Below are 27,792 nucleotides of genomic sequence, written 5' to 3' on the forward strand. Positions count from 1 at the left end.
TCTTTGGACCTTTGAGACTGAGAACAGCAGAATAGTTTTGTAGTCCTAATTGACTCAACCTAGAGGTAGCCATTCATTTCATTCTAGTCTGGAGTGGCCAGAGTAGAGGGAGATTGTGCTGGATGGAAATGTAGATATCACTTGTTTCTGATGTCAATGTTGACCATGTTGGTCCATCCATACCCACAGCCACAGACCTGATCAACAACCTCCTCCAGGTGAAGATGAGGAAGCGTTACAGTGTGGACAAGTCCCTCAGTCACCCCTGGCTTCAGGTAACGCACCTGCACAGTGACTACTTTGTCACACTACGTTCATCACATCATTAAATGCAACACATGTCTATGATGTTCAGTTCACTCTGCTATGGAAATAGAACTTACTCCATCTAAGGATCTATGAAAGTCCTCCTGTACTTCGCCTTGCAGTTTATTAATGACAATACACTCCCCCTACACTTCCCTTCCCTCCTCCAGGACTATCAGACGTGGCTGGACCTGCGGGAGTTTGAGACACGCAGAGGGGAGCGCTACATCACCCACGAGAGCGACGACGCCCGCTGGGAGGAGCACGCTGACGAGCAGAGCCTGCATTATCCCAAGCACTTCATCATGGCGCCCAACCTGGACGACATGGAGGAGGACCCCTAGTGGCTGGGAGGACTGCCTGCAGGCTGCACGTTTCAGGAGGAGTTCACAGGGCATCCTGAGACTCGGAGACCCATGGCTGGTGCTTGGGTCCCTGGAACCTGCTACTGTTGGCTGAGACTGTAAGATTAAACAGGGAGAGATGCATGTACCCTATATGTATTTGCATAAAGGTGTCATTGTGCATTACCACATGGAACAGGCAGGAGGTGCTGCAGCGGACAGGCAGCTGTGTGGTGGTACAGTAGCATGACATGGGAACACATTCGTGGTGTTGTGAGGAAAGGCGTGACGATCGAGTATCTTCAGGTTGTTTGGTTTTCATCACATTCCAGAGACCTTAGGTATGTGGATTCTCTCTCCACGGACTGTGTTCTCTACAAGCCATAATATACAGCCTTCATATTCAACTCTGGACCTAGATGCCATTTCCACTGCATTTTTTCATTCTTCCCCTCTAATCAGGGACTGATTTAGACCTGGGACACCAGGTGGGTGCAATTAATGATCAGGTAGAACAGTGAACCAGCAGGCTCCGGACCTCGTAGGGTTAGAGTTGAATACCCCTGATATACAGTCTGTCTCATGAGCCTGAAAGACAAACCCTAAGTGGTTGGTTAGTTGGGGAATCCCTCAGCAACAGTAATAAACATTTGCACTGCCATTCAACCCAGAAAAATGGCTACAATAGAAGATGGTTTGGACCAAATCCAAGAGACATTTCAGCTTCTATAGCATATTTTTCTAATGTTGTTAGTTTATCATGTGTATTTGAAATCTCACGACTACATTGAATTGTAAATTTACCATGTGCTATTTTTTGAAAACATTTATTTCCAATGGTTTCATGTAAGGCTGTTGAACTCGAAAACATACAAAATATGCTAATGTTTTGAATATATATTGAATATATTTAGCTTATTCAATGTTTTTGCACTATTTGTTAATGCCTGTAATCTCTGGCTCCATTATTGGATGCTTTGAATGAAGTTGTGAACCAATCAGCAGCTGCTACACACGGTCTTAACCCCCCCCCCCCCTGAGAAAAAGAATCCTGCGAAAATGATACCGGTCTAACCAAAGCCTGAGAAACCTTCCCACAGAAATAATGACATTTCTTATGATTCTACCTTTATTTTTATATGGAATTCTGGATGTCAATTGAATGGAGTAGAGTGCTAAGTGTCACAAAAACATTGATAGGACCAAGCCTAGGGAATTTTAGATGTTAATTCTATGCTCTCAGCCATAGCTTACAAATTTTTGTTTTTTTGTTCAATGAAGTAAAGATAGTTGAGAAAAAAAAAATTGTTCAAGAACTGATGTGACCTTCTCGGAGCTCTGCCTTATTTATTTTCCTTCTCATTTCATTACATGTGTGGTATTGTGTTTTTACGGATGATTGACTGGATCCACACTCAATGCCAGAACTGCTGCTGTACCCCGGTGAGGGAGCTGCAAGGTCAAGCAGTCCGGCAGATTCACAAAAGATTTATCCCAAATGGCACCCTATTCCCTATATAGAGCACTATTTCTGACCAAAGCTGTGGTCAAAACCCGTGCACTATATAGGGAATAGGGTGCCATTTGGGATGCTGTCAAAGTCTGATCAGTGACAAAGCATGGTTGGATAAAAAGACAGCAACGGATAAATGGACTGAGTACTCTGTAAAATGTCAAACAAGCCAACAGCGGATAAGTGGACTGAGTACTCTGTACTATGTCAAACAAGCCAACAGCGGCTAAGTGGACTGAGTACTCTGTACTATGTCAAACAAGCCAACAGCGGATAAGTGGACTGAGTACTCTGTACTATGTCAAACAAGCCAACAGCAGATAAGTGGACTGAGTACTCTGTACTATGTCAAACAAGTCAACAGTGGATAAGTGGACTGAGTACTCTGTACTATGTCAAACAAGCCAACAGCGGATAAGTGGACTGAGTACTCGGTACTATGTCAAACAAGCCAACAGCGGATAAGTGGACTGAGTACTCTGTCAAACAAGCCAACAGTGGACTGAGTACTCTGTACTATGTCAAACAAGCCAACAGCGGGCACGTCATGGGCACGTCCGTTTGAATGATGACCGTACAGCTTGTCCATGCTAATAGCGGTTGATGACATACGAAGACATTCTAAATAAAATAAAACGTTTGACACCACTGGAACCAAGTGCAGTCATATGCAGGATACTAACCCAGTTACATATTCATGACAATACAGAATACAATGAATGCATTCATTTCATTTATAGTATCAGATGACTGAAATTTTGTGTGCAGGGAAAAAAATTATGATTGTTGTTTTATGAAAACACCAAATGGCTCAATTGAAACTGCAATATGTTGTCTTCACACTCCCTATTTTGGTATTAGTCTATTTTCAGTCTCAACCCACCCCTTTGGATTGTGAAACAATGTTGTGGTATGATGTTTGCCATACTGTATGTTCAGTACAAAGCACACGTAGAAGGGTGATGACTTAAACCTGAGATTAATTTAGTCTGTGTTGCCACTGGATTGGCAGATGTCAATGTTTTCTATATTTCAATATTCACATATCTAATAATAAATAAATGCCTCGGACAGTACTGAAGAGAATTTACTACTTATTTCATTTGCAGCTCGTGTCCCCTTGGTCTTATTTATCAGGTTATAGCGGTGTTCCAGACAAAGGAACATATTCTACCTTTATGTAAGAGAACTCATGGAAACTACAGCGAATGGTTATCTGTGTAAGATAGGCCATACAACATAACACACAAATGCATCCTATTTTAGTGACATTTTGAAAACAAGCAAGTATTCTTGATCATTTAATTGGTCGAGGGACTGAGGGAACTATGGGACATGTGCGTCCCTAATGGGACCCTATTCCCTATGTAGTGCACGACTTTTTATCATGGCCCTACATAGGGAATAGGGTACCATTTGGGAGACAACCAACAGAGTCAGAAGAACTGGGGTAAAGAGCTCTCTTTATGTCTCTAATCTGTGTAGTTAAATCCAACTGTCACAGTGCCAGTGTAGCCTGCCACATTTCATTGTGCAATAGGTTAGATGAACAGAGCCGTTTGTGGCTGGGGAAGAAAAGAAATGGCTAACTACTGCTGTGTAACGATGGAACCATATGTTAAGGCCTATAGATGGCCCCAGAAAACGCTTCCTACCGCTCTACAAGTTTGAGCAGGAAAACATTTCTGTTGCCTTTCTAAGAAATCTTCTAAGATTTCTTTCAAAATGTAAATATGCTGATACACTGGATTAATACCAGAATATTTTCAGTCTTAATTGTATGAAAATACTTAGCGCAGTATGTGGTTCCAAGACAAAGAGATCGATAATATACACCGGAAAATGTTTTGTAATGACTTTTAATCATTCAGTCTTTAATATGATATGACTCATTAAGTCTTTAATATGATAGCTTCATGTTAGGGTCGCTCAGTTTTTTGGGCTGGTTATTATGGCTTCGGTAATCGGCCTGTGTAATAGTATCCTTTAATTGCTACTGGGGCAGTGAGGGAGAGCCTGTCAGAGAAAAGCACAGCATGCTGTGAGTGGCTGACTATGTCCCAAATGACACCCTACTGCCTATGTAGTGCACAACTTTTGACCCGGGCCCATAGGGCTCTGTTCAAAAGTAGTGCACTATATAGGGAATAGGATGCCATTTGGGATGCATCCGCTATCTACTAACTCCACGTTCACCAGATTGCTTCAAGATGTGGAGACAGCCAGGCACCATGTGGCCAAGGGCCATTAATGGCGTCCTATAGCTTCAAACACTGTGACCTTGAGTGACGTTCTTCTGACTGATCAAAGTTACATTGTCTCCCACTTGGAATTATATGTTGGTCTAATGAACATGTAGATGATGGCAGCCACCATCTTCCCTCAGTGAGGCAAGGTGCATAATTCTTAGGATTTTATCAGCAGTTCAAAAAGTTAAACCTTTCAAACCAAACTCACACCACAGTCAGACCAAACCATATTGCTTCCGAGGGTCTTGTGTATATAATCCTGTGTGGCTCAGTTGGTAGAGCATGGCGCTTGCAATGCCAGGTTTGTGGGTTCGATTCCCGAAGGGGCCAGTAAGAAAAAAAGTATGAACTTACTATTCTAAGTTGCTTTGGATAAGAACGTCAGCTAAATGACAAAAATGTAAATGTAGAATCAAGGTATAGTGCAACTTTCAAGTGAGTTGACACACAGCCTCCGCAGTGCAGAGGAACCCATGGTGAGTCTCTGTGTCTATTCTTTACGAAAGGCCAAGCTCACTGAAGCCAGCCACAGGCAGGGGCGCTGGGCCCTTCTTGGGCACTGGGGCCATCTTCTTCCCGCCCTTGGACTGCTCGGGCCTGGTGAGGCGACTGTGGTTGAGCATGGTGAAGAACTGGAACCTCTCGCCCATCTTCAGGGGGTTGGTCAGCATGTCATAGCCCTGGATCAACTGGGCCCTTGTGGATGGGTCTGCACAGTTCCTCAGCAGCACCTGAAGACACAACATTGCAATCAGACAAAGATAATTGAGTGGAGGGCAAAGTAAAAGTAAAATCCCAAGTTGTCTTGAAAGCCCCGATTGGCAGTTGAAAACCATGAGCGTCCACTTAACGTAATGCTTTGACAGAAAGTGATACAAGCGGATTGTTGTGATTGTTTATATAGTGGTTACCTAGGGCCCCATGTATAAAGAAGTGGAAGAGGGAAGTGTGCACACGGGGTTCCTACTCACCTGTAAGCGTGTATCGATTCCCATATTTTTCAGGAAGTCTTTCTGAGAGACAGGGCCCATGCAGGCCACCGTAGCTCCAGCCATCCTCCTCAGGTAACTGTAGTCCACGTCAGCAGTCAGGTCAGCAGAGCCAGGCGAGGCTAGGACATCATGGAGCTTATGACCTTTAAAACCCTGGGGGTGGGGGACAGGTGGTGTTCTGGTGTTATGACACAAATGGTAGACATGACTACTACTAGCTACTACAGTTCATTATCTGTGGATCGTTACCTTTTCATTTGATTTAAATCATTAGTTGTTAAAGAATTACATTCATCTGAAATAATTCCCTTTTTTTTTTTTATACCAAATTTTTTATACTCCTCTCATGAGCAACGATTGATAACATCTTCATCTAGTTACATAAATGTGAGCCTGCCTGAAACCTTTCTGCCTTGTTAACAGATAGAATTCTGTGATTCCCTGTCTTCTGAAGGAGGGGGTCGCTTGCTTGAACCTCTCCCCCCCTTTTCATCACACACATCAGTGAGTCCCAGAGTCAGGGAGCCAGGCAGGGAGCCCACCCCTCTTAATAGGAGCCAGATGGGGCTGGGTTAGGGTGTAGCCCCAGGAACAGGACTGGAGGGCAGATGACCCTGATTTCCGTGTGCCACCAGCAAAGGTCAAGAGAGGCATGTCGGCTTCCTGCATCTGTTTCCTTGTAGCTGAGGCTCACTCGGCTAATCACTTTACCATACACACAGACCGTATTAAAACCTGCTGATAAACGGGCCACGTTGGAGACATGATGACACTCACTCTGAACGTGTCCGTCTTGGTCCCGTCGTGCCCGTAGTCAGCAATCAGTGCAGCACCCCCATCCTCGGCAATCCGATTGGCTAGGCGCTGGACGATGACCCCTCCCTCCGGGCAGACCTCCACGTGCCGCCTCTTTTCATCTGCCTAGGAGGTGAGGGGTTTCAGAACAAAAACAAGAGCGGCTCTGCTTACCTGTCTGGGTGAAGCAGGGGCCTGAGCACACACATCAGCAATCATACGTGACTTTGCTTCCAATTCATCACCACTTAGCAGCACTGGCTCTAAGCCCCAAGGCATCACAAAACCAGGAGGGGATAGCTTTGGTGGGTTAGGATAGATCCCAAATGGCACCCTATTCCCTATATAGTTCACTACTTTTGATCAGAGCCCCAATGGGCCTGGTCAAAAGTAGTGCACTATAAAGGGAATAGGGTGCGATTTGGGAAATACTCTTAGACTATCAGGGAACACATGTTGGGACATCTATGGGGAAAAAAAGAGACTAAAGTGGAGTATTAAAACCTATAGGCCTGTCTACTTGTAACTGAAAACCCCATTAGACCACAGAGATGGCAGAGCAACAGATAAGATTATGTAGGGCTTTTAACTGGCGAGCGCAGAGAGAACAGCGTTAAGGTTAAACTCTACTACAGTATGTGGAACCTGGGATACACAGACAGTCAGGCAGGGGCAGCAGCCATTAGCCAGGATTTAAAACCAGTAAGGGGGTTTCACCCAAGTTCACTCATGATGTAAGGCTTTGGCAGGCTGTTCAAAGCCCCTGCACTCTTCCAGTGAGGCCAGATCAAATAGGTTGGTACTGTATATACTGCAGAAACACTGGTAATAAAAACCAGATGCTACACAGACGTTCAGACTTTTAAGGAAAAAGGAGTTTGTCGAGCAATTTGACTGTGTTTGTGTCAATGTAGGCTTTAGCAAAGAGGTAACTGTTTTCAATCTAGGAGACATCCATTCACATTGAACATCAGCGATAGCTACATTTTGATGAATCCGATAAAATGCTTACAATAATTTTTATTTGAATCTTTCAACTGATACACACATACAAACTAAACGTGATAAGATTTTTTTCTTTGTTTTTAAAGATGGTCTGAGTTAAGCATCAACACGCAGCACTCACCTGTATGAGTTGAGTAGAGGCCAGAGTGGGAGCTGGCACTATGACAAGCCTCAGCTTGCCTGGCTCATCTGGGTCAATATCCACCATCACCTCCCTCCAGCCCTTCTCTGTTCCCTGGGCCCACATCACAATCAATGCACAACACAATGCAATGGATCAAATGGTAATTACAATACATTTTTCTCAATTCTTTGTGATCTGCCATCAAAATCTATATGTATAATCAAAACAGCTGGTGAAGTAAATGTACCTGGAATTTGTGGATGGGTAAGGCATCAAAGAACTCATGAGCGAGGTAGATGCTGAAGCCTGTGAAAAAAAACAAAAAAAAACAACATTAAAGAGGACTAATAGTAGATAAAATAAAAACTGTACCAGAGGCAAAGAATAAGTTAGAGGAAAAACAAAAAAAATGCAGGAACTTATTCAAGAAAGACCAAGTGTAATATATTATAAAAATAAAGCAAACTCGATGGAACATGGGGAAAAATGCACCAAAAATCTTTTTGGAATCTTCAACATAAAAATGCTACCAAAAATAATTTACTGAAACTTGTGACAAATGATGGAGTCACCCATGATTCAAAAGATGTTTTGAAAAAGGAAGCAAAGTATTTTAAGCACATGTCTCCTCCATCTTCACTAACCGATGTTAACTGTAAGGATTTTTTTCTATTAATTATGTAAAATTAACAGCTGTACAGAAAGACTCATGTAAAGGCCAAATTACAGAGGAGGAACTTCTTGATGCAATTAAAGCCTTTAAGTCTGGGAAAACTGGGTTGGATGGCATATGAGTGGAGGTATACCAAATATTTTTTGATATATCAGAGGACCGTTATTAGCATGTTTTAACCACTCCTACAAAAATGGTAGATTATCAGATACTCAACAAGAAGGTGTGTTTTCATTATTACTGAAACAGGATCCAAGTGGTAAATAAAAATAACCGGTCCATTTAAAAAATTGGAGGCCCCTTACACTTTAGTGTGGTAATGCAACATTTCTAGCAAAATGAATAGCCCATAGAATTAAAAAGGTATTGTCGGATACTATTCACCCTAATCAGACAGGTTTTTTACATGGACCATACATTGGAGATAATATAAGACAAGTACTGGAAACAATAGAACACTATGAAAAATCTGGGAAACCAGGCTTGGTATTCATAGCTGACTTTGAAAAGGCTTTTGATAAAGTAGGACTGGAATTTATATATAAATGCCTGGAATATTTCTCTTATATCTCTTATAAAATGGGTTAAAGTTATGTATAGTAACCCTAGGTGTAAAATAGTAATTAATGGCTACTTCTCTGAAAGTAGTAGACGGTCAAGATGAGTAAAACAAGGTTGTCCACTATCGGCATATCTACCTATTATGGCCATTGAAATGTTAGCTATAAAAATCAGATCCAACAATCTCAAGGGGTTAGAAATCAAGGGCTTAAAAACAAAGGTGTCATTGTACGCTGATTCATGCTTTCTTTTAAATCCACTATTTGGATACTTCCATAGCCTCATAGAGGATCTAGATACTTTTCCTAACCTCTCTGGATTACAACCAAATTATGATAAGTGTCACGACTTCCGCCAAAATTTTGATTTTCCATTTGTTTTGTCTTTGTTTTCTACACACCTGGTTTCTATTCCCCAATTACATGTTCATTATTTAACCCTCTGTTTCCCCCATGTTTGTGTGCGTGTTTGTATATAATGTTCAGGTCATTACTTGTTGTCTGGTATTGTTTGCCGGGTTCGTTATTACGCCGCTATTTATGAGTGACCGGTAATTTCATGCACCTTTAGTATTTGTTTTATACTGGTGCTGTTCGTGGAATAAATTACCTTGTACACGCATCTCTGCTCTCCTGCGCCTGATTCCATGCACCAGTTACCCACAGCCAGAAAATAAGTGTACTATATTATGTATTGGATCACAAAAAAAAAAATAACAAAAAAAAAAAAAAAAAATTATTTGTACTTTTATATTACCGTGTAGTTTACCAATAAAATGGTCTGTCGGTGATGTGGACATAATCGGTAAACATATCCCAAAAGAAAGAAATTATCTTACTACAATACATTAATAGAATATAATATTTTGCTACCATGGAAAGGAAAATACCTGTCTATTTGTGGAAAAATCCCCCTGATTAACTCTTAAGTCATATCCCAGTTTACTAATTTACTTATGGTTTTGCCTACACCTAGCGACCTGTTTTCTAAATTATATGAGCAAAAGATATTCTATTTTATTTGTAACGGCAAGCCAGACAAATTTAAAATGGGCCTATTTATATAATGAATATGAATTCGGAGGACAGAAATTATTAAATATTAAAGCATTAGACATTTTACTAGTTGTCAGTCATACAAGAGTTATATTTCAATCCAAACTGTTTCTCTAGCAGGTTCAAGAATGGCCTTTTCCCTTTATTCAGATTACAACCTCTCACTTTCAGTTATTTGAAAATGAAATAATCTCCAAAATATCGCTATTTTTAAAACAAGCCATAGAAAATTGGTTGCAATTTTTGTTTAATCCACCAGAAAAGATAAAACAAATATTACAACAAATATTGTGGTTAAACTCAAATACACAAATTGATTTAAAAAAAAATAATATTTCCCCCCCCCCAAATAAATAAACAGGTATAATCTTTGTAAAGGATATAAATAGGACTGGTGGAGTTATGTCAAATCTAACAAAAATACATTTGAAGTCGGAAGTTTACATACACCTTAGCCAAATACATTTCAACTCAGTTTTTCACAATTCCTGACATTTAATCCTAGTAAAAGTACCCTGTCTTAGGTCAGTTAGGATCACCACTATATTATAAGAATGTGAAATGCCAGAATAATAGTAGAGAAAATTATATATTTCAGCTTTTATTTCTTTCATCACATTCCCACTGGGTCAGAAGTTTACATACAGCCAATTAGTATTTGGTAGCATTGCCTTTAAATTGTTTAACTTGGGTCAGACGTTTCGGGTAGCCTTCCACAAGCTTCCGCAATAAGTTTGGTGAATTTTGGCCCATTCCTCCTGACAGAGGTGGCGTAACTGAGTCAGGTTTGTAGGCCTCCTTGCTCGCACATGCTTTTTCAGTTCTCCCCACAAATGTTCTATAGGATTGAAGTCAGGGCTTTGTGATGGCCACTCCATTACCTTGACGTTGAACCAGACTTGGAGGATTAAGGATGAACCAGACTTGTGGAGGTCTACAATTTTTTTTCTGAGGTCTTGGCTGATTTCTTTTGATTTTCCCATGATGTCAAGCAAAGAGGCACTGAGTTTGAAGGTAGGCCTTGAAATACATCCACAGGTACACCTAGAATTGACTCACATGATGTCAATTAGCCTATCAGAAGCTTCTAAAGCTATGGCATCATTTCCTGGAATTTTCCAAGCTGTTTAAAGGCACAGTCAACTTAGTGTATGTAAACTTCTGACCCACTGGAATTGTGATAGTGAATTAAAAGTGAAATAATCTGTTTGTAAACAATTGTTGGAAAAATTACTTGTGTCATGCACAAAGTAGATGTCCTAACCGACTTGCCAAAACTATAGTTTGTTAACAAGAAATTTGTGGAGTGGTTGAAAAACGAGTTTTAATGACTCCAAGATAAGTGTATATAAACTTCCGACTTCAACTGTATATGGAAATGTCTGCTCTACCCAAAATTACAACCAACTAATTGCAGCATTACTGCAAAAATGGAAAAGGCAAGTAGAAGGGGGGAAAAAGTAAGGAACTTGTCTGTTGGCCCTGCATTGAAGAGCAAAATTGGTTAAAGAAATTTGTAATAAATAAACAAGTACACCAGTTTAATTTAAGGACCAAAGAAATTGACAGCTGTGCCATATAAATTGCTAAATAGTTGGGAAGAGATTTCCGATGTACCAATTCCATGGCACATTGGTACATTGCAACCAATAGAATGTTATATATTGTGGGGTTACAACCATCCCAGTTCTGCAGATTTTCCTGCGAAGAGCCAAAATCATTAGATCATTTGTTTAACTTGGACACTATAGAGTGTCCATATGTAGCTTGTTGTTGGTTGCAGGTCCAGGAATGGCTGAAGAAGTGGCGCTAACTCTGCAGATAGCACTACTGGGTGATTTAAAAAGTCATAGTCAATTGATCAATAATAAAATAATACTTTTAGCAAAAAGGTTTATAATTTACAATCTGTAGAAACTATGAGAATAGAAAGGTTCAGAACATTTGTGAAACATCACAGCACAGTGGAAAAATATATGGCAAATAGAAATTAAAAAAACTGGATGGCGTTCAGAGATTGATGGGAGGGGTTGAGTGGAGCTGAAGGGTGGGATTAAAAACAACAAGAAAACTAATGTCAAATCTGCTGTGTCCGTAAAATGTATATGGGTTCAGGAACTTTTGTGAAACAGCACAGTTAAAAATATATGGCAAAGTAGAAATCATACTGGATGGGATTCGGAGATGGATGGGAAGGGTTGAAGGTAGCTGAAGGATGGGATTAAAAACCAACAAAAGATAACTGTTGCATTGTTTCCATAAAATGTATATAGTATGTATAAACTGGAAGTAGAAGCCTCAGTGTTGTTGTCCATTAGTTTACTCCAATTAGGAGAGGGGTGGTAGGGTTAGAGAAAATAAAGGAAAATATATATATTTTTAAATATACGGAGTAACAGTCAAAAGTTTGGACACACCTATTTCCTACATTGTAGAATAATAGTGAAGACATCCAAACTATGAAATAACACACATGGAATCATGTAGTAACCAAACAAGTGTTAAACAAAACTAAATATTTTATATTTGAGATTCTTAAAAGTAGGGCACCCTTTGCCTTGATGACAGCTTTGCATACTCTTGGCATTCTCTCAACCAGCTTTGTGAGGTAGTCATCTGGAATGCATTTAAATTAACAGGTGTGCCTTCTTAAAAGTTAGTTTGTGGAACTTCTTTCCTTCTTAATGCTTTGAGCCAATCAGTTGGGTTGTGACATGGTAGGGGTGATATACAGAAGATAGCCCTATTTGGTAAAAGACCAAGTCCATATTATGGCAAGAACCGCTCAAATATGCAAAGAGAAATGACAGTCAATCATTACTTTAAGACATGAAGGTCAGTTAATGCGGAAAATCTCAAGAACTTTGAAAGTTTCTTCAAGTGCATAGAATTACAAAAATATTATGGGGGATTAGAAATGATACAGAGAATTACATTGATGGAATCTACAATCTATCTGCACTATTAAAGCTGATCTACCCCCTTAATCTAATTCTAGATTATTACCTCTGGGGACATCATCCAGGTTGCGGTACCAGGAGATGGGGAGGCCTGTGGTGCTGGTCCCCTGGCGGTACACAGGCTCATCCTCGCTGGCCGACACCTGGCTCTGGTCTCCTGTTAGACACTGGGCCTGGACCTGGCTCAGCTTAGGACTCACCTCCACCAGGTGCACTGAGACTGCAGCCCCACCCAGGGCCCCACGCAGCTGACTGAAAACCTGAACAACACAGACACAGAGAGACAGACAGACAAACAGAGAGAGACAAACAGACAGGGTGTAGTTTAGTTCATTGGATCCTGGATTCCGAGTCACTGGTCTGAGTTTAAATGTCCTGATAAAACCCATCCATGATGAGGTTCAGGACAGGTTGTGACTGTCCAAAATCACAAGAAATGTTTTGATGAAAAAAAAAAAAAAAAAGATTCAATATATAGCAGGCAAAATGTGGAAATGGCTCCCTCCACTGATCATAGATTGAACTGACATGTATACTGTGTACACATGCAACATTTTAGCCATTTACTAAGATTTAGCATCACTGGACATACATACTCTGAGAATGTCATTGGCTAAGGAGCCTCTTCCTGGTCCAAACTCCACTAACTGGAAGCGACTGGGCTTCCCTGCTCCCATCCACTCACTCAGACACCAGATCCCCAGCAACTACAGGCAGAGAAGGGAGGAGCTCAAACCATTATCATCACTCAGGGCATTGGGATTGGAACAACATCAAGAGACTAGAACATTAAGAGACTGTTGATTGTGTATATGCATACTTATCTACTACACAAAAATACATACATGTATTAAAATGTTGTTCTGGATAAATGCTTACCTCCCCAAAGATTTGACTAATTTCTGGTGATGTGATGAAATCTCCATCTGGCCCAAGCATATCATTCTGCACATAATAGCCCTGGAACATGAAATAGACCACTTCATCTCTGAAGCAAACATTTCTATAGAGTAAAAGCATAATCTGATGGGTTTCTTTACTACAGTTGAAGTCGGAAGTTTACATACACCTTAGCCAAATACATTTAAACTCAGTTTTCACAATTCCTGACATTTAATCCTAGTAAAAGTTCCCTGTCTTAGGTCAGTTAGGATCACCACTATATTTTAAGAATGTGAAATGTCAGAGTAATAGTAGAGAGAATGATTTATTTCAGCTTTATTTCTTTCATCACATTCCCAGTGAGTCAGAAGTTTACATACACTCAATAAGTATTTGAAAGCATTGCCTTTAAATTGTTTAACTTGGGTCAAACGTTTCAGGTAGCCTTCCACAAGCTTCCCACAATAAGTTGGGTGAATTTTGGCCCATTACTCCTGACAGAGCTGGTGTAACTGAGTTAGGTTTGTAGGCCTCCTTGCTCGCACACGCCTTACTCAGTTCTGCCCACAAATATTCTACAGGATTGAGGTCAGGGCTTTGTGATGGCCACTCCAATACCTTGACTTTGTTGTCCTCAAGTCCTTTTGCCACAACTTTGGAAGTATGCTTGGGGTCATTGTCCATTTGGAAGACCCATTTGCGACCAAGCTTTAACTTCCTGACTGATGTCTTGAGATGTTGCTTCAATATATCCACATCATTTTCCTACCTCATGATGCCATCTATTTTGTGAAGTGCACCAGTCCATCCTGCAGCAAAGCACCGGCACAACATGATGCTGCCACCCCATGCTTCACGGTTGGGCTGGTGTTTTTCAGCTTGCAAGTCTCCCCCTTTTTCCTCCAAATATAACGATGGTCATTATGGCCAAACAGTTCTATTTTTCTTTCATCAAACTAGAGGACATTTCTCCAAAAAGTACGATCTTTGTCCCATGTGCAGTTGCAAACCGTAGTCTGGCTTTTCGATGGCGGTTTTGGAGCAGTGGCTTCTTCCTTGCTGAGCGGCCTTTCAGGTTATGTCGATATAGGACTTGTTTTACTGTGGATATAGATACTTTTGTACCCGTTTCCTCCAGCATCTTCACAAGGTCCTTTGCTGTTGTTCTGGGATTGATTTGCACTTTTCGCACCAAAGTACGTTCATCTCTAGGAGACAGAACGCGTCTCCTTCCTGAGCGGTATGACGGCTGCGTTGTCCCATGGTATTTATATTTGCGTACTATTGTTTGTACAGATGAACGTGGTACCTTCAGGCGTTTGGAAATTGCTCCTAAGGATGAACCAGACTTGTGGAGTTCTGCAAAAAAGAGGTCTTGGCTGATTTCTTTTGATTTTCCTATGATGTCAAGCAAAGAGGCAGAGTTTGAAGGTAGGCCTTGAAATACATTCACAGTTACACCTCCAATTGACTCAAATGATGTCAATTAGCCTATCAGAAGCTTCTAAAGCCATGACATCATTTTCTGGAATTTTACAAGCTGTTTAAAGGCACAGTCTATTTAGTGTATGTAAACTTCTGACACACTGGAATTGTGCTAGATTATTTCGCTTATAATTCACTCTGTCTGTAAACAATTGTTGGAAAAATTACTTGTCACGCACATAGTAGATGTCCTAACCGACTTGCCAAAACTATAGTTTGTTAACAAGAAATTTGTGGAGTGGTTGAAAAACGAGTTTTAATGACTCCAACCTAAGTGTATATAAACTTCCGACTTCACCTGTATGTGTGTGTGTGTAACTAGTAGTTACCATGACTGGGTTGGTAAGAACCTCTCTCATGTACTCTGCCACTGAGATAGGACCTGTGGCTTTGATCTTGGAGGTTAGGTGTCTGAGCATCGAGTTTCCTGGCATTGGTTTCTCTGCTGAACCGCTTGAGAAACTTTGTCTCTGTGCCACGCTCCATAATCTAACTATAGAGTAGAAGACGTAAACAATAGAGCATATTCAATATCATTCGCTTAACTATCTGACGGCCAGACATAGACTAAATAAAGAAATTGCCCTTACCAAATAATGGTGGTGGACAAGGGCAGACAAGGACTCTGCTTAATCTCTGCAGTGCTCGAACAGTCCTCATTGAGACAGCAAGCTAGCTACAATAGTCAAACAATTCCCTACTGTAACTGTACTTCCCCAGAAATTGTCATCAAGTCTGACTTTCACAGCAGGTGCTCGTGTTATGAAGTTAGCTAGCTATCTAACGTAGATCGATAGCTGCACATGTAGCATGAGAGAGGCAACTAACAGCACAATCTCGAGGATCAGCTAAAGTTAACTCGTTTCATAAATACAATAACATGTCAAACTCTAGTTCATCTTTATATGACTGACTTAGGCAGATAATGTATTAATTACTCAAAGAACTCATTGGACATCTTCAACAAGCTAGGTACCTACATTTGTGTGCAAGTACATCCGCCTTCTTACAGCAACAACAATTATGATTGGACAATTAATTAGTCATGTGGTTGTAACAACGCTTTTGATTGGATCATATTGACTTGTGAACTTTAGGTCAAACTGTCCTCTTCGATACAAACAAATCCAAATAAAAACCGGACATTTCTTACGAATATAAGTATGCCGTTTTAGAATAAAATAGCTAATATTGTTCTGTAGTTTTACTGAGTATAGACATCACAAGGATTTTCTTTCAACAGACAGTAGTAAGGCAGTTACCGTACATTGTTCTTCCAGGTCCTGTCGTTTTTCTACATGCTGCTGTCAGCATGGTCCCGAAAGCAAAAGAACGTAAGGCAGTAGCCAAAACAAATTATGTTAATATGAAGGACGAGTTTGAAAATGACAACGATGCAGGAGATGATGATGAAGAAAAAGTAATGGTGATGGTCCTCAAACGGAAGACGAATTTAATTTGGACGAGGTTTTGCGCTTGGGTGGAACCCGAGTAAGTATCTGAGGCTAGCAGGCCAACTAACGTTATCAAATGAACCTCCTGCTAACCTTAGCAGTAAACCACAACTGCGACTTCTAAATCAAATCAAATTTGATTGGTCACATACACATGGTTAGCAGATGTTATTGCGAGTGTAGCGAAATGCTTATGCTTCTAAATCCGACAGTGCAGTAGTATCTAACAGGTAACATCTAACAAATTCCACAACAAAACGTAATACACACAATCTAGTAAAGGTATGGGATGAGAATTTCTAAGTATACAATAAGGATGAGCAGTGACAGAGCAGCTAAGATGCAATAGATAGTAAAGAATAGATAGTGAAGGATACACTATATACATATGAGATGAGTGACGTGAGATATGTAAACATTCTTAAAGTGGCATTATTAAAGTGACTAGTGTTCCATTTATTGAAATGGCCAATGACATCAAGTCTGTACAGGTAGTGGCTTGGGTGGTTATTGTCCTTGATGATCTTTTTTTGCCTTCCTGTCACGTCGGGTGTTGTAGGTGTCCCTGGAGGGCAGGTAGTTTGCCCCCGGTGATGCGTTGGGCAGACCGCACTACCCTCTGGAGAGCCCTGCGGTTGCGGACGGTGCAGTTGTCGTACCAGGCGGTGAAACAGCCCGACAGGATGCTCTCAATTGTGCACCTGTAAAAGTTAGTGAGGGTTTTCGGTGACAAGCCACATTTTTTCCGCCTCCTGAGGTTGAAGAGGCGCTGTTGCACCTTCTTCACCCTACTCTGTGTGCGTGGACCATTTCAGTTTGTCAGTGATATGTACACCGAGGAACCTAAAACTTTCCACCTTCTCCACTACTGTCCCGTCGATGTGGATAGGGGACTGCTCCCTTTGCTGTTTCCTGAAGTCCACGATCATCTCCTTTGTTTTGCTGACATTGAGTGGAGGTTATTTTCCTGACACCACACTCCAAGGGCCCTCACCTCCTCCCTGTAGGCCGTCTCGTCGTTGTTGGTAATCAAGCCTACTACTATTGTGTCATCTGCAAACTTGATGATTGAGTTGGAGGTGTGCATGGCCACGCAGTCGTGGGTGAACAGGGAGTACAGGAGAGGGCTGAGAACGCACCCTTGTGGGGCCCGGGGGGACGCGGGGGGTGCCCCCCCCTGGGGGCGCCTGCAGGAGTCCAGGCCGGCCAGGGCGGGTCGGCCGGGCCCAGAGATGGGGGCTTGGTGTTCTGTGCCAGGCGCCCAGTCCGTCGTTGTTTCAATGGTTCAACGATTTGAAATAAACTATATTTGATCAAATAAAACATCTTGCTATGCTTTATCTAGCACTGTCAGGTCAGTTATGTGATGATGATGATCACTAACGTTAGCTACTTAACCACAGACAGAAGAGATTAGTTAAATATCTTTGACGTTACTAAATTATAGGTGCTAGCAAGTAGCTAGCAAGTTGTACTTAGTCATGTTCACAGCCAAGTCATGGCTGTAAAATCACCTGTTTCCTCATGGCTTTTTTCTTGTCCCGATGTAGACTGACTTTGTCCTGCTTGCCGGCATCAACGACGAGAACGAGCTAATCGATGGTGGAAAGAAAGGAGCCATTGATGACCTGGCACCTGGCGAGTTGGAGACATTCATCGCCAAGTTAAGCATCTGCTCATACAAAGAACAGATACAACAGATTCTCCCAGATGAGCCTACAGAGGAAGAGAAGGCCGAGTCCAGCCAAAAGGAAAGCAAACGGGCTGATGCCAAGAAAGTTAAGTCGGATGAACAGAAACCCAAGCCAGAGCATAAAGGCAAGGACCTGCCTGGCACATCTACAGTGGAGACGAAGAAAAATAAAGAGACAGCAAAAACCAGTGTCCCAGCCACTGCAAAGAAAGCTAAACTAAATGCCAACGCGTTTGAGTTTCAGCTGAGGCAGCTGCTGCTGATCAAACCAGGTGGCAAGTGGTTTGACCTGGAGTACACTGCAGAAGGTACCTCTGACCCACAGGATGAGTCTCTGGTCTCCCAGTACAAAGCCCTGGCTATTGAGCTATTTGAGGCTGAGACTGGGCTCTACAAGAGCAAGAAGAACATGCAGAAGGGGGCCAACTCAGCCTGGATGAAGAATGTGGTCTCTGCAGGGACGCTGGCTGACAGGATGGCAGCCATGACGGTTCTGATCCAGGATGGAGACTCTGCTGAACAAGCATCCCAACATGAAGGCGGTGGTGTGCAGCGAGTTGGAGCGCCTCATGTTCAGGCCCAACATCAACCTGAAGGCCCAGTACTATGCTGTGTGCTTCCTCAACCAGGTGCTGCTGAGCCACGACGAGGCCGAGTTGGCCAGCAAACTCATATCCATCTACTTCTCCTTCTTCCGAGCAAGCATCAAGAAGAAGGACGTGGAGTCCAAGATGCTGAGCGCCCTGCTGTCGGGCGTGAACAGGGCCTATCCCTATGCCAAGGCCGGGGACGAGAAGGTGAACAGCTGGACACGCTGTTTAAAGTAGTTCACCTGACCCAGTTCAACACGGCCGTCCAGGCTCTCATGCTGCTCTTCCAGGTGATGGATTCTCAGCAGATCGTCTCCGACCGCTACTATGTGGCTCTCTACAGGTGAACTGGACTGGTTGACGGCTATATGTTGCTCCCTTGTTTCTACAGTTGTCTAATTTCTCCCCTGACTTATAATCATGCTTTGGTTGTGACCTTTCCCCCTCTTCATGCATACTCGTTCTTCTGTTACCAGGTGGGAAGAGTATGGAGAATATATATGACCCATTACACAGAAACCCCCTGTTCTGTGGGGCTGACCTCACCACCTTATGGGAGCTTCAAAGGGTGAGCCTCACGACAATATTAGTTGCATCCCCCGAATGGCACCCTTTTCCATATATAGTGCACTACTTTTAACCAGGGCCCCTAAGGCTCTGGTCAAAAGTAGTGCACTATGTAAGGAATAGGGTGCCATTTGGGATGCGATAAAGGTGTTATGGGCTTGCTTGAAATGGTACTGATACTTGTCGTTTCTATTCTTCTTACACACATCTTTCCCCCTCAGCTCTCCGCACATTTCCACCCCTCAGTGTCACTGTTTGCCAAAACAATCTTACAGGTAAGATGAACTTGTTTTTTTGTTCATTTGCATTGAAAAACTTTGTGCTTATTACCAAAACATTTATACAAAGAAGTTGCTAGTATAACAATGGGCCCGGGTGGTTGTCAGGGCTGCCTGTATAACAATGGGTCCGGGTGGGTGTCAGGGCTGCCTGTATAACAATGGGTCCGGGTGGGTGTCAGGGCTGCCTGTATAACAATGGGTCCGGGTGGGTGTCAGGGCTGCCTGTATAACAATGGGTCCGGGTGGGTGTCAGGGCTGCCTGTATAACAATGGGTCCGGGTGGGTGTCAGGGCTGCCTGTATAACAATGGGTCCGGGTGGGTGTCAGGGCTGCCTGTATAACAATGGGTCCGGGTGGGTGTCAGGGCTGCCTGTATAACAATGGGCCCGGGTGGGTGTCAGGGCTGCCTGTATAACAATGGGTCCGGGTGGGTGTCAGGGCTGCCTAGTATAACAATGGGCCCGGGTGGGTGTCAGGGCTGCCTGTATAACAATGGGTCCGGGTGGGTGTCAGGGCTGCTAGTATAACATTGGGCCCGGGTGGGTGTCAGGGCTGCCAGTATAACAATGGGCCCGGGTGGGTGTCAGGGCTGCCTGTATAACAATGGGCTCGGGTGGGTGTCAGGGCTGCCTGTATAACAATGGGCCCGGGTGGGTGTCAGGGCTGCCTGTATAACAATGGGCCCGGGTGGGTGTCAGGGCTGCCTGTATAACAATGGGCCCGGGTGGGTGTCAGGGCTGCCTGTATAACATTGGGCCCGGGTGGGTGTCAGGGCTGCCTGTATAACATTGGGCCCGGGTGGGTGTCAGGGCTGCCTGTATAACATTGGGCCCGGGTGGGTGTCAGGGCTAGCCCTCATACTACCGCTTGAGTCTCTCCGTGTTCATTCATCCTTTTCTCCCTGCATCATGTCCTCAGGGAGAGTTCAACTACACAGGAAACCCTCTCCAGGACTTCACTCTCAGCAAGTTCTTGGATCGCTTCGTCTTCAGGAATCCCAAACAACTGAAGGGCAAAAGTAATACATCCAACATGATCATATACCTTTCTATCAGTACATAATGTGTGTTCCAAAAGGCACCTTATTCCCTATATAGCGCACTACTTTTGACCATGGCCCATAGGGGGTTCCTGGTCAAAAGCCAAGTACTATATAGGGAGCCTTTTGGAACTCAGCCAAACACTTTCTCAAATGTCAAGTTCTTAAGGCTGCGACAACCGTCTACAGACATGTTGATAGACCGACATCATGAACAATCTGTTGTCGTCTGACATCAAACTTATTGTTATAAGAAGTATAAACAGAAAACGACAGCCTCTGCATGACATCAGCAGCCCGGCACTCCAAATTGCATACTTGCTCTATTTGAACACCAATAAACCCATCCAGTTTAAAAATGAATTTAGTAAATGTCAAGCAAACAATATTTTGGTTTGTTGCTAACTTGTTAGCTAGCTGGCTAGCCAGTTAAAATAATGACCAGAGTATAGCTGAAGGTCTTAACTTTAGATACTTTTTATTGATTATTACAGAAAAATAAACCCACCACATTATTTTACAAGCTTACAGAAAACAGCTTACGGCTGGCTGTGAGTGAGGAAATAAAAGCAGATCATTCTATCAGAGAATTCTAGAACTCCTGCATCGTCTTGTCACAGATGGATTTGGTCTTGTTGCTGTTGCAGCCCAGTAACCAAGACAACGAACGTTGCCACAGCCGCAGAGATTCACTTTTTTATCATGTATGTGCAGCAAGGAAACAGAGAAATGAAATGTTGTTTGACCAACGACACTTGTTGCATTCTAATTGTCTACAGACATGTTGTTAGACCAAGTATAAACCGCCCTTTAGTCGACTGGTCTCAGTTCCCTAATCCCTAATTATCCATACTGCCGGTCTTTCATCTTTGTTGAAACTGTTTCTCAATCCTTCAGAAATGCAGCCCAAACAGAAGCTGGCCATGAACAACATCCACAATTTACCTGGTGAGTGTGTCTTTTGAGTCATTCTGAAGAATGATAGAGGGGTCCCTTTTATTGAGCAGACATAAGGAAAGTATTTTTTCTTCCCCATCTCTCAGCGAATTGTGAGGAGTTCCAGTCCAATGAAGAGAGTCAGATTCCTGTGGATGAGGTCTTCTTCTATCGGTGAGTAACAATGGTTATATAGACGGTCCTCCTCCCGAGTAACAATGGTTATATAGACGGTCCTCCTCCCGAGTAACAATGGTTTTATAGACGGTCCTCCTCCCGAGTAACAATGGTTTTATAGACGGTCCTCCTCCCGAGTAACAATGGTTTTATAGACGGTCCTCCTCCCGAGTAACAATGGTTTTATAGACGCATCCTCCTCCCGAGTAACAATGGTTTTATAGACGGTCCTCCTCCCGAGTAACACATTGTCAGATGTTTTATTTTTTACGAATAAGGCAGCAAAGAAAATGATGCCCCTTGAATATGAAGTTTGAGTGATTCAAGTTCTGGACTGTAATCAAATACCCTATTTTTCCCTGTGTGTTTCCCACGCTAGGTTCTTCAAGAAACGAGAGGCGGAAAAGGCACTGCGTCGGCCACGAGGTGATGGCGATAACGAGAGTGGGGAGGATGTGGATGATGAGTTTGAGAAGCTGCTCGGTAAGCTCAAGGACTCTGCCCACAGTCACCAATAGAACATGTATTTTTATTGGCTGAAATGCAGGAAATGGGCCACTGTCAGACTAGAGGCTCAGACTCTGCTCCTGGTTGCTTTTCACCCTCAGCTCAAGGACTCTGAAATGTTATTGGTCAATGTATATCATACTTCAGACTCATCTTTGGTTTTCTTCTCACCCTATCCAGATACATATGAGGGAGACAGTTATTTCAGACTTGCCAGTTGATGAAACAGACCTGGACTTTGCAAGGTAAGCACAAGTTTAATATAGCTTTGCATTGATAACTCCAAGTGATTCATTTGTACACCTATGTGGTACCGTGTGGCTCAGTTGGTTGAGCATGGCGCTTGAAACGCCAGGGTTGTGGGATTGATTCCCACTGGGGACCAGTACTTTTTGTTTGTTTAGGCACTCAAGTTGCTCTGGATAAGTGTGTCTGCTAAATGACTAAAATGTATCAAACATTGCATTGAAATGGTTTCCAATGATATATCTACCAGTTTGTGTGTGTGTGTGTGGTGCAGCAATATCAAGATGAAATCTAAGAAGGGGAAGAAGGGTGGAGAGGATGACTCTGATTCAGACCTGGATGGTGATCTGGATGAGGAGGAGTCCCTAGGCAGTTTGGATGAGGAGGACTTTGGAGATGAACTGGAGGGGCCTTCCTTCATGGACAGCATTGGGGAGGATGATGAGGAAGGTATGTCACAATTTCTCTCCTTCCTCCCGAAGTGTTCACTTCCCTTCACTATTTGAAATGAAATGACTGGTTTAATAATATGGCAGAAACTCCCACTAGCCTATACCTCCACTACAGGTTCACACTTGACTCTAATTTGTCTTTCAGTTCCAGCACTTGATGATAACGCTGGTAAGCAGATTGACTTAAATTAACTTCAAAATTCATTTGAAAAGGGCATCCTTAATTGTGAATTATTAATGTATAAAAAGGTTGATTCTTATCAAATATATTGGCTTCCCTTCAAGATTCAGATGAGATGGAGGTTCCACACACAAGGCCAGGTTCTAAAAAGAAGGCATCAGAGGATCTTGACTTCAGTGGTTCTTTAGGTTAATAGCTGGGCCTCTGTTTGTACTGTTCAACTGCTCCGAATCTCATTCAGGAGTGTAGAATCTTATCTGACATGTTCATTCTTTCATTGTAGGTTCCAAACCAGGGAAGAAAATAAAGAAATGAGGACACAGCCATGTTTGCCTCTGCTGAACAGGTGAGATGGTCACGCCTGTCATATCTCACAATGTTAAGTTGGTGTGCTGATGTCTATCCTGTCTATCCGTTTGTTGAAGGGTTAGTTTATTGTATGAAACTAAATGTTATTTTTTTCCAGTTTGGGACTGTTGGATGAAAATGTTGGTTCTAAGTTTGACAACATCGGCATGAATGCTATAGCCAACAAAGACAAAGCAGGTAAACCTTGGCTTCAATACAGTCAATCAACCTATTGAATATATCCTTGTCCTATTGTGTACCACAGTTAGTGCCACCTAACAGAAAAAAAACAGACAGGGGCCAGTTCATATAAATGACTTTACTCAGTTGGCTAGATACTAGCTAAAACCACAGTATACAGTGCCTTGCGAAAGTATTCGGCCCCCTTAAGTTAATACTTTGTAGCGCCACCTTTTGCTGCGATTACAGCTGTAAGTCGCTTGGGGTATGTCTCTATCAGTTTTGCACATCGAGAGACTGACATTTTTGCCCATTCCTCCTTGCAAAACAGCTCGAGCTCAGTGAGGTTGGATGGAGAGCGTTTGTGAACAGCAGTTTTCAGTTCTTTCCACAGATTCGATTGGATTCAGGTCTGGACTTTGACTTGGCCATTCTAACACCTGGATATGTTTATTCGTGAACCATTCCATTGTAGATTTTGCTTTATGTTTTGGATCATTGTCTTGTTGGAAGACAAATCTCCGTCCCAGTCTCAGGTCTTTTGCAGGCTCCATCAGGTTTTCTTCCAGAATGGTCCTGTATTTGGCTCCATCCATCTTCCCATCAATTTTAACCATCTTCCCTGCCCCTGCTGAAGAAAAGCAGGCCCAAACCATGATGCTGCCACCACCATGTTTGACAGTGGGGATGGTGTGTTCAGGGTGATGAGCTGTGTTGCTTTTACGCCAAACATAACGTTTTGCATTGTTGCCAAAAAGTTCGATTTTGGTTTCATCTGACCAGAGCACCTTCTTCCACATGTTTGGTGTGTCTCCCAGGTGGCTAGTGGCGAACTTTAAACGACACTTTTTATGGATATCTTTAAGAAATGGCTTTCTTCTTGCCACTCTTCCATAAAGGCCAGATTTGTGCAGTATACGACTGATTGTTGTCCTATGGACAGAGTCTCCCACCTCAGCTGTAGATCTCTGCAGTTCATCCAGAGTGATCATGGGCCTCTTGGCTGCATCTCTGATCAGTCTTCTCCTTGTATGAGCTGAAAGTTTAGAGGGACGGCCGGGTCTTCGTAGATTTCCAGTGGTCTGATACTCCTTCCATTTCAATATTATCGCTTGCACAGTGCTCCTTGGGATGTTTAAAGCTTGGGAAATCTTTTTGTATCCAAATCCGGCTTTAAACTTCTCCACAACAGTATCTCGGACCTGCCTGGTGTGTTCCTTGTTCTTCATGATGCTCTCTGCGCTTTAAACGGACCTCTGAGACTATCACAGAGCAGGTGCATTTATACGGAGACTTGATTACACACAGGTGGATTCTATTTATCATCATTAGTCATTTAGGTCAACATTGGATCATTCAGAGATCCTCACTGAACTTCTGGAGAGAGTTTGCAGCACTGAAAGTAAAGGGGCTGAATAATTTTGCACGGCCAATTTTTCAATTTTTTATTTGTTAAAAAAGTTTGAAATATCCAATACATTTCGTTCCACTTCATGTTGTTGATTCTTCAAACAATTACAGTTTTATATCTTTATGATTGAAGCCTGAAATGTGGCAAAAGGTCAAAGTTCAAGGGGGCCGAATACTTTCGCAAGGCACTGTATTCCCCATGGAGAGAGTCAGTATCTACACAGCAGTTTAGAGAACACTAGGGATGCACATTTCGAGCAATTTTGTTGCCAATTAACCAACCCTCATTAACTGGTCAACAAACTGTTCATTTTTTTCTAGACAGTAAAATTACGTGACCAATAGAAAATACTATGCATGCATACAAGAAACGGACATGTTTCATTAAGCGCTTAATGAAAACATGCAACAATAGCAAGTCTATCGTCTTACAGTCAAAAATGCTATAGCCTATTATTGACCATGCACCTGATGTAATGAAGCAGATAATTAAAATGTGATTTTCAGACATTTGTCAAAATGCAATTTGTCGGAAAATACTGCTCTAAAATAGCACACCTCTAATGCAAGGGGTTCCATATGAAACTCTCCTTTAAGAAACTTAAAGGGGGAATCTAATAGCAACAACTCGGATGGGCCGCTAATACAGTATGACTAGGATGGGCTGCTAATATGACTAGGATGGGTTGTTAATATGACTAGGATGGGTTGTTAATATGACTAGGATTGTGTCTTTGGCTTCTGGACAACGAAAGAAAGTTGATATAAAACCAATAGAACAGAAATAGTTGTGGATTTCAAACAATTACTGCCTCAAGCTCACATGTAAAGTAATAAGTGACATGATAGCTTATGCGCTTTAATAAGAAATAAGGTATTTTTAATCGTGGCTATCAAAACCATTAACACACAATTGCATTTAGAATTATTCGTTGCACAATGACTGGGTGATGTCTGACAGGTGATAGGCCATTCCACTCCTCAAACTAGGGGGTGTGCGCGTGATAAATAAGATGCATGACGACTAATGAAAATACACACGTGCCAATTTAATTCCACCAAATAATGCAGGTTAACCTATAGATTGATGAACATGACCGGTCATATGTATTTTCAGTGGCTAACCGATTAACCTCAACCCCCTATAGCACACCCAGTCATACTCTAGTAGTCCTTTTAAAGTTGTACAGAATAGACTATTCTCTCAATCATGATGGCTCTAAAGCAGTGGTTCTCCATCCTGGTCCTAGGAACCCAAAGGGGTGCACATTTTAGTTTTTGCCTTAGCGCTACACACCTGATTCAAATTGTAAACTCATCAGGCTTTGATTCCGGTGTGTAGTGCTAAAGCAAATGTGCACCCCTTTTGGTGCCTAGGACCAGGATGGAGAACCACTGATCTGAAGGTAACCCTAAGACAAAAACCACCGGGCACATTTCATATGGAACAGGTTGTTGAATACAGATGATGACCTAACTTTAGTAGAGGATGCAGTCTGGTTTTTGCTCATTGCACTTATGTCTTCTTTTCCTCCAGGTGTCAGGCAGCTCAAGTGGGAAGCCCAGAGAGACCACTGGGTCCGAGGCAGAGACGTCAAGACCCTACGGAAGAAGAAGGCCATGTTTAACAAAAAACAGTTTGGCAAGCCCCAGTTTGGCAAACCAAGGGCTGGCAAAAATACTTTCAAGAAGAAGTAATACTTTCTGGACCTTAGATTACTTATGTTTGTGTTCACACACCTCTATGCCTTCTTGGACCAATCTTCAAGGTCTTTCTCTCGAATCCCATAAACCCCAGCATATTCGTTGGACTTGTAATAAACTGGAAAGAGAGTGATAGTGTCTCTCAGCATTCAACACATTTAATCACATGATGGTTCAGTGGGCAGCATGCCCACTGTAGCAAAATGTTTTGCAACTGTTTCCACTAATGAATACACCGGTGTATTGCCTCAATCTAACCCTGTTGCCAGTTCCAGGTTGTACTGCCAATCATTGGAGAAACGACTAAATGCCTGTGAAATTATGTATTCTCTGTATAGCTATTTTAACTCTGTATAAGTTTATACAAGAAATACAAAATGAAAACAGTATACTAGGAGATGTCTGGTTTGCAGTAATTGTAACGGGGAAAAAGTGTAATAATTGGGGCTGATTTCATTGCTATGCAGTTTGGAATTGAGGATCAATTCCTCCAGGTTGTGTATGTTGTGAACTGTCTACAGCCCTTACCTTCCAGGACAGAGGGAAGCATGTTGTTCATACTGTTCCTGAAATCTAAAAAAAACAAAAACATTTTGTTAAAGGTGTACATAGCCCAAGGTAGAGTCCATGACGTCCTTTCTATATAAAATGTAAATAATACCTTGACTTGTGTTCATCTTGTAAAAAAGACCATAAGCACCTAGCACACCTGCCACTTCAAGTAGTACTACTCCTTTGAACAGTCTCTTTGCTAACGGTGCTAATGTTTTGGGGGCCATCTAGGAAAGACGGAGTCTTGGGTAAGGTTCACTTTCAATTGAGTCCGCAATGCATTCATTCTAAATTCGCAGACAGCTATTCATTTCAGCAGAGAATGCGAGTACGTACTGACAACTCAGACCTTTCAGTACAAATATCATAAAACATTAAATGCACATTGTATTACAAATGAACTAGGTTATATTGGTATATGATACCAACCTACCTTACATGCCCTTGTATAATTTTACTTCCTGAGTGCAGTACGGAAACCCAGGTGAGACATTCAGGGCGGTATGAATAGCATTTCTCCTAGCACTGCGC

General features: G+C 42.3%; 4 protein-coding genes and 1 pseudogene across 12 annotated transcripts in view; 3 read left to right on the forward strand and 2 right to left on the reverse strand.

Moving 5' to 3' along the window:
• LOC106571242 (serine/threonine-protein kinase D3) overlaps positions 1–3,239 on the forward strand; it is a 76,840-nt gene extending 73,601 nt beyond the window's left edge. For both annotated transcript variants that reach the window (XM_014144035.3, XM_014144036.3), the window contains exons 18-19: positions 190–275; positions 477–3,239. In XM_014144035.3, the coding sequence (XP_013999510.1) occupies positions 190–275; positions 477–650 (260 nt within the window). In that variant the 3' untranslated portion in view covers positions 651–3,239. The remainder of the gene's footprint in view (positions 1–189; positions 276–476) is intronic.
• A 767-nt stretch (positions 3,240–4,006) lies between these two features.
• Positions 4,007–16,450, reverse strand: ndufaf7 (NADH:ubiquinone oxidoreductase complex assembly factor 7). 5 transcript variants are annotated; one of them, XM_014144038.3, is made up of 10 exons: positions 16,207–16,450; positions 15,274–15,437; positions 13,457–13,537; positions 13,174–13,284; positions 12,624–12,837; positions 7,576–7,634; positions 7,326–7,439; positions 6,182–6,325; positions 5,384–5,557; positions 4,007–5,143 (listed from the first exon to the last, which is right to left on the reverse strand). In XM_014144038.3, exons 1-10 carry the CDS (start codon positions 16,256–16,258, stop codon positions 4,910–4,912), a joined length of 1,347 nt encoding a protein of 448 aa, XP_013999513.3. In that variant the 5' UTR covers positions 16,259–16,450; the 3' UTR covers positions 4,007–4,909. The 5 variants fall into 5 exon arrangements, with proteins under 5 accessions (XP_013999513.3, XP_013999515.3, XP_013999514.3 ...); XM_014144040.3 differs by having other exon boundaries at positions 16,212–16,439; XM_014144039.3 differs by lacking the exon at positions 16,207–16,450 and adding an exon at positions 15,925–15,948.
• Positions 16,367–21,525, forward strand: LOC106571258 (CCAAT/enhancer-binding protein zeta-like; annotated as a pseudogene). Its single transcript, XR_014380534.1, has 6 exons — positions 16,367–16,435; positions 17,949–19,024; positions 19,158–19,249; positions 19,470–19,523; positions 20,448–20,547; positions 21,466–21,525. The product of XR_014380534.1 is annotated as a CCAAT/enhancer-binding protein zeta-like (transcript).
• LOC145850277 (CCAAT/enhancer-binding protein zeta-like) lies at positions 20,688–27,369 on the forward strand. 3 transcript variants are annotated; one of them, XM_045696068.2, is made up of 7 exons: positions 20,688–21,516; positions 21,612–21,678; positions 22,061–22,164; positions 22,369–22,433; positions 22,709–23,413; positions 23,534–23,613; positions 26,543–27,369. In XM_045696068.2, the coding sequence occupies exons 1-4, from the start codon at positions 21,468–21,470 to the stop codon at positions 22,407–22,409; spliced, it is 261 nt and encodes an 86-aa protein (XP_045552024.2). In that variant the 5' UTR covers positions 20,688–21,467; the 3' UTR covers positions 22,410–22,433; positions 22,709–23,413; positions 23,534–23,613; positions 26,543–27,369. The 3 variants fall into 3 exon arrangements, with proteins under 3 accessions (XP_045552024.2, XP_082817831.1, XP_082817832.1); XM_082961705.1 differs by lacking the exons at positions 20,688–21,516; positions 21,612–21,678; positions 22,061–22,164; positions 22,369–22,433 and having other exon boundaries at positions 22,469–23,055; positions 23,351–23,413; XM_082961706.1 differs by lacking the exons at positions 20,688–21,516; positions 21,612–21,678; positions 22,061–22,164; positions 22,369–22,433 and having other exon boundaries at positions 22,469–22,884; positions 23,351–23,413.
• Positions 25,832–27,792, reverse strand: LOC123727270 (protein CEBPZOS). Its single transcript, XM_045695623.2, has 5 exons — positions 27,695–27,792; positions 27,371–27,488; positions 27,238–27,282; positions 26,746–26,827; positions 25,832–26,607 (listed from the first exon to the last, which is right to left on the reverse strand). The coding sequence occupies exons 2-4, from the start codon at positions 27,486–27,488 to the stop codon at positions 26,748–26,750; spliced, it is 243 nt and encodes an 80-aa protein (XP_045551579.1). The 5' UTR covers positions 27,695–27,792; the 3' UTR covers positions 25,832–26,607; positions 26,746–26,747.

This window comes from Salmo salar, chromosome 15 (genome assembly GCF_965601325.2).
Source record: "Salmo salar chromosome 15, fSalSal1, whole genome shotgun sequence".
In the NCBI taxonomy this organism is placed as follows: Eukaryota; Metazoa; Chordata; class Actinopteri; order Salmoniformes; family Salmonidae; genus Salmo; species Salmo salar.

Coding starts and splice junctions, on each gene's coding strand:
- ndufaf7 (XM_014144037.3), bottom strand. CDS start 15,604: ATGAGGACTGTTCGAGCACTGCAGAGATTAAGCAGAGTCCTTGTCTGC. Junction 13,538..15,273: donor TTCTTACCAACCCAGTCATG/GTAACTACTAGT, acceptor TTCATGTTCCAG/GGCTATTATGTGCAGAATGA. Junction 5,558..6,181: donor CCAAGACGGACACGTTCAGA/GTGAGTGTCATC, acceptor CCCCACCCCCAG/GGTTTTAAAGGTCATAAGCT.
- LOC145850277 (XM_082961705.1), top strand. CDS start 23,379: ATGAGGACACAGCCATGTTTGCCTCTGCTGAACAG. Junction 23,414..23,533: donor TGTTTGCCTCTGCTGAACAG/GTGAGATGGTCA, acceptor ATTTTTTTCCAG/TTTGGGACTGTTGGATGAAA. Junction 23,614..26,542: donor AGCCAACAAAGACAAAGCAG/GTAAACCTTGGC, acceptor CTTTTCCTCCAG/GTGTCAGGCAGCTCAAGTGG.
- LOC123727270 (XM_045695623.2), bottom strand. CDS start 27,488: ATGGCCCCCAAAACATTAGCACCGTTAGCAAAGAGACTGTTCAAAGGA. Junction 27,283..27,370: donor CAAGATGAACACAAGTCAAG/GTATTATTTACA, acceptor TGTTTTTTTTAG/ATTTCAGGAACAGTATGAAC. Junction 26,828..27,237: donor GCTTCCCTCTGTCCTGGAAG/GTAAGGGCTGTA, acceptor CTCTCTTTCCAG/TTTATTACAAGTCCAACGAA.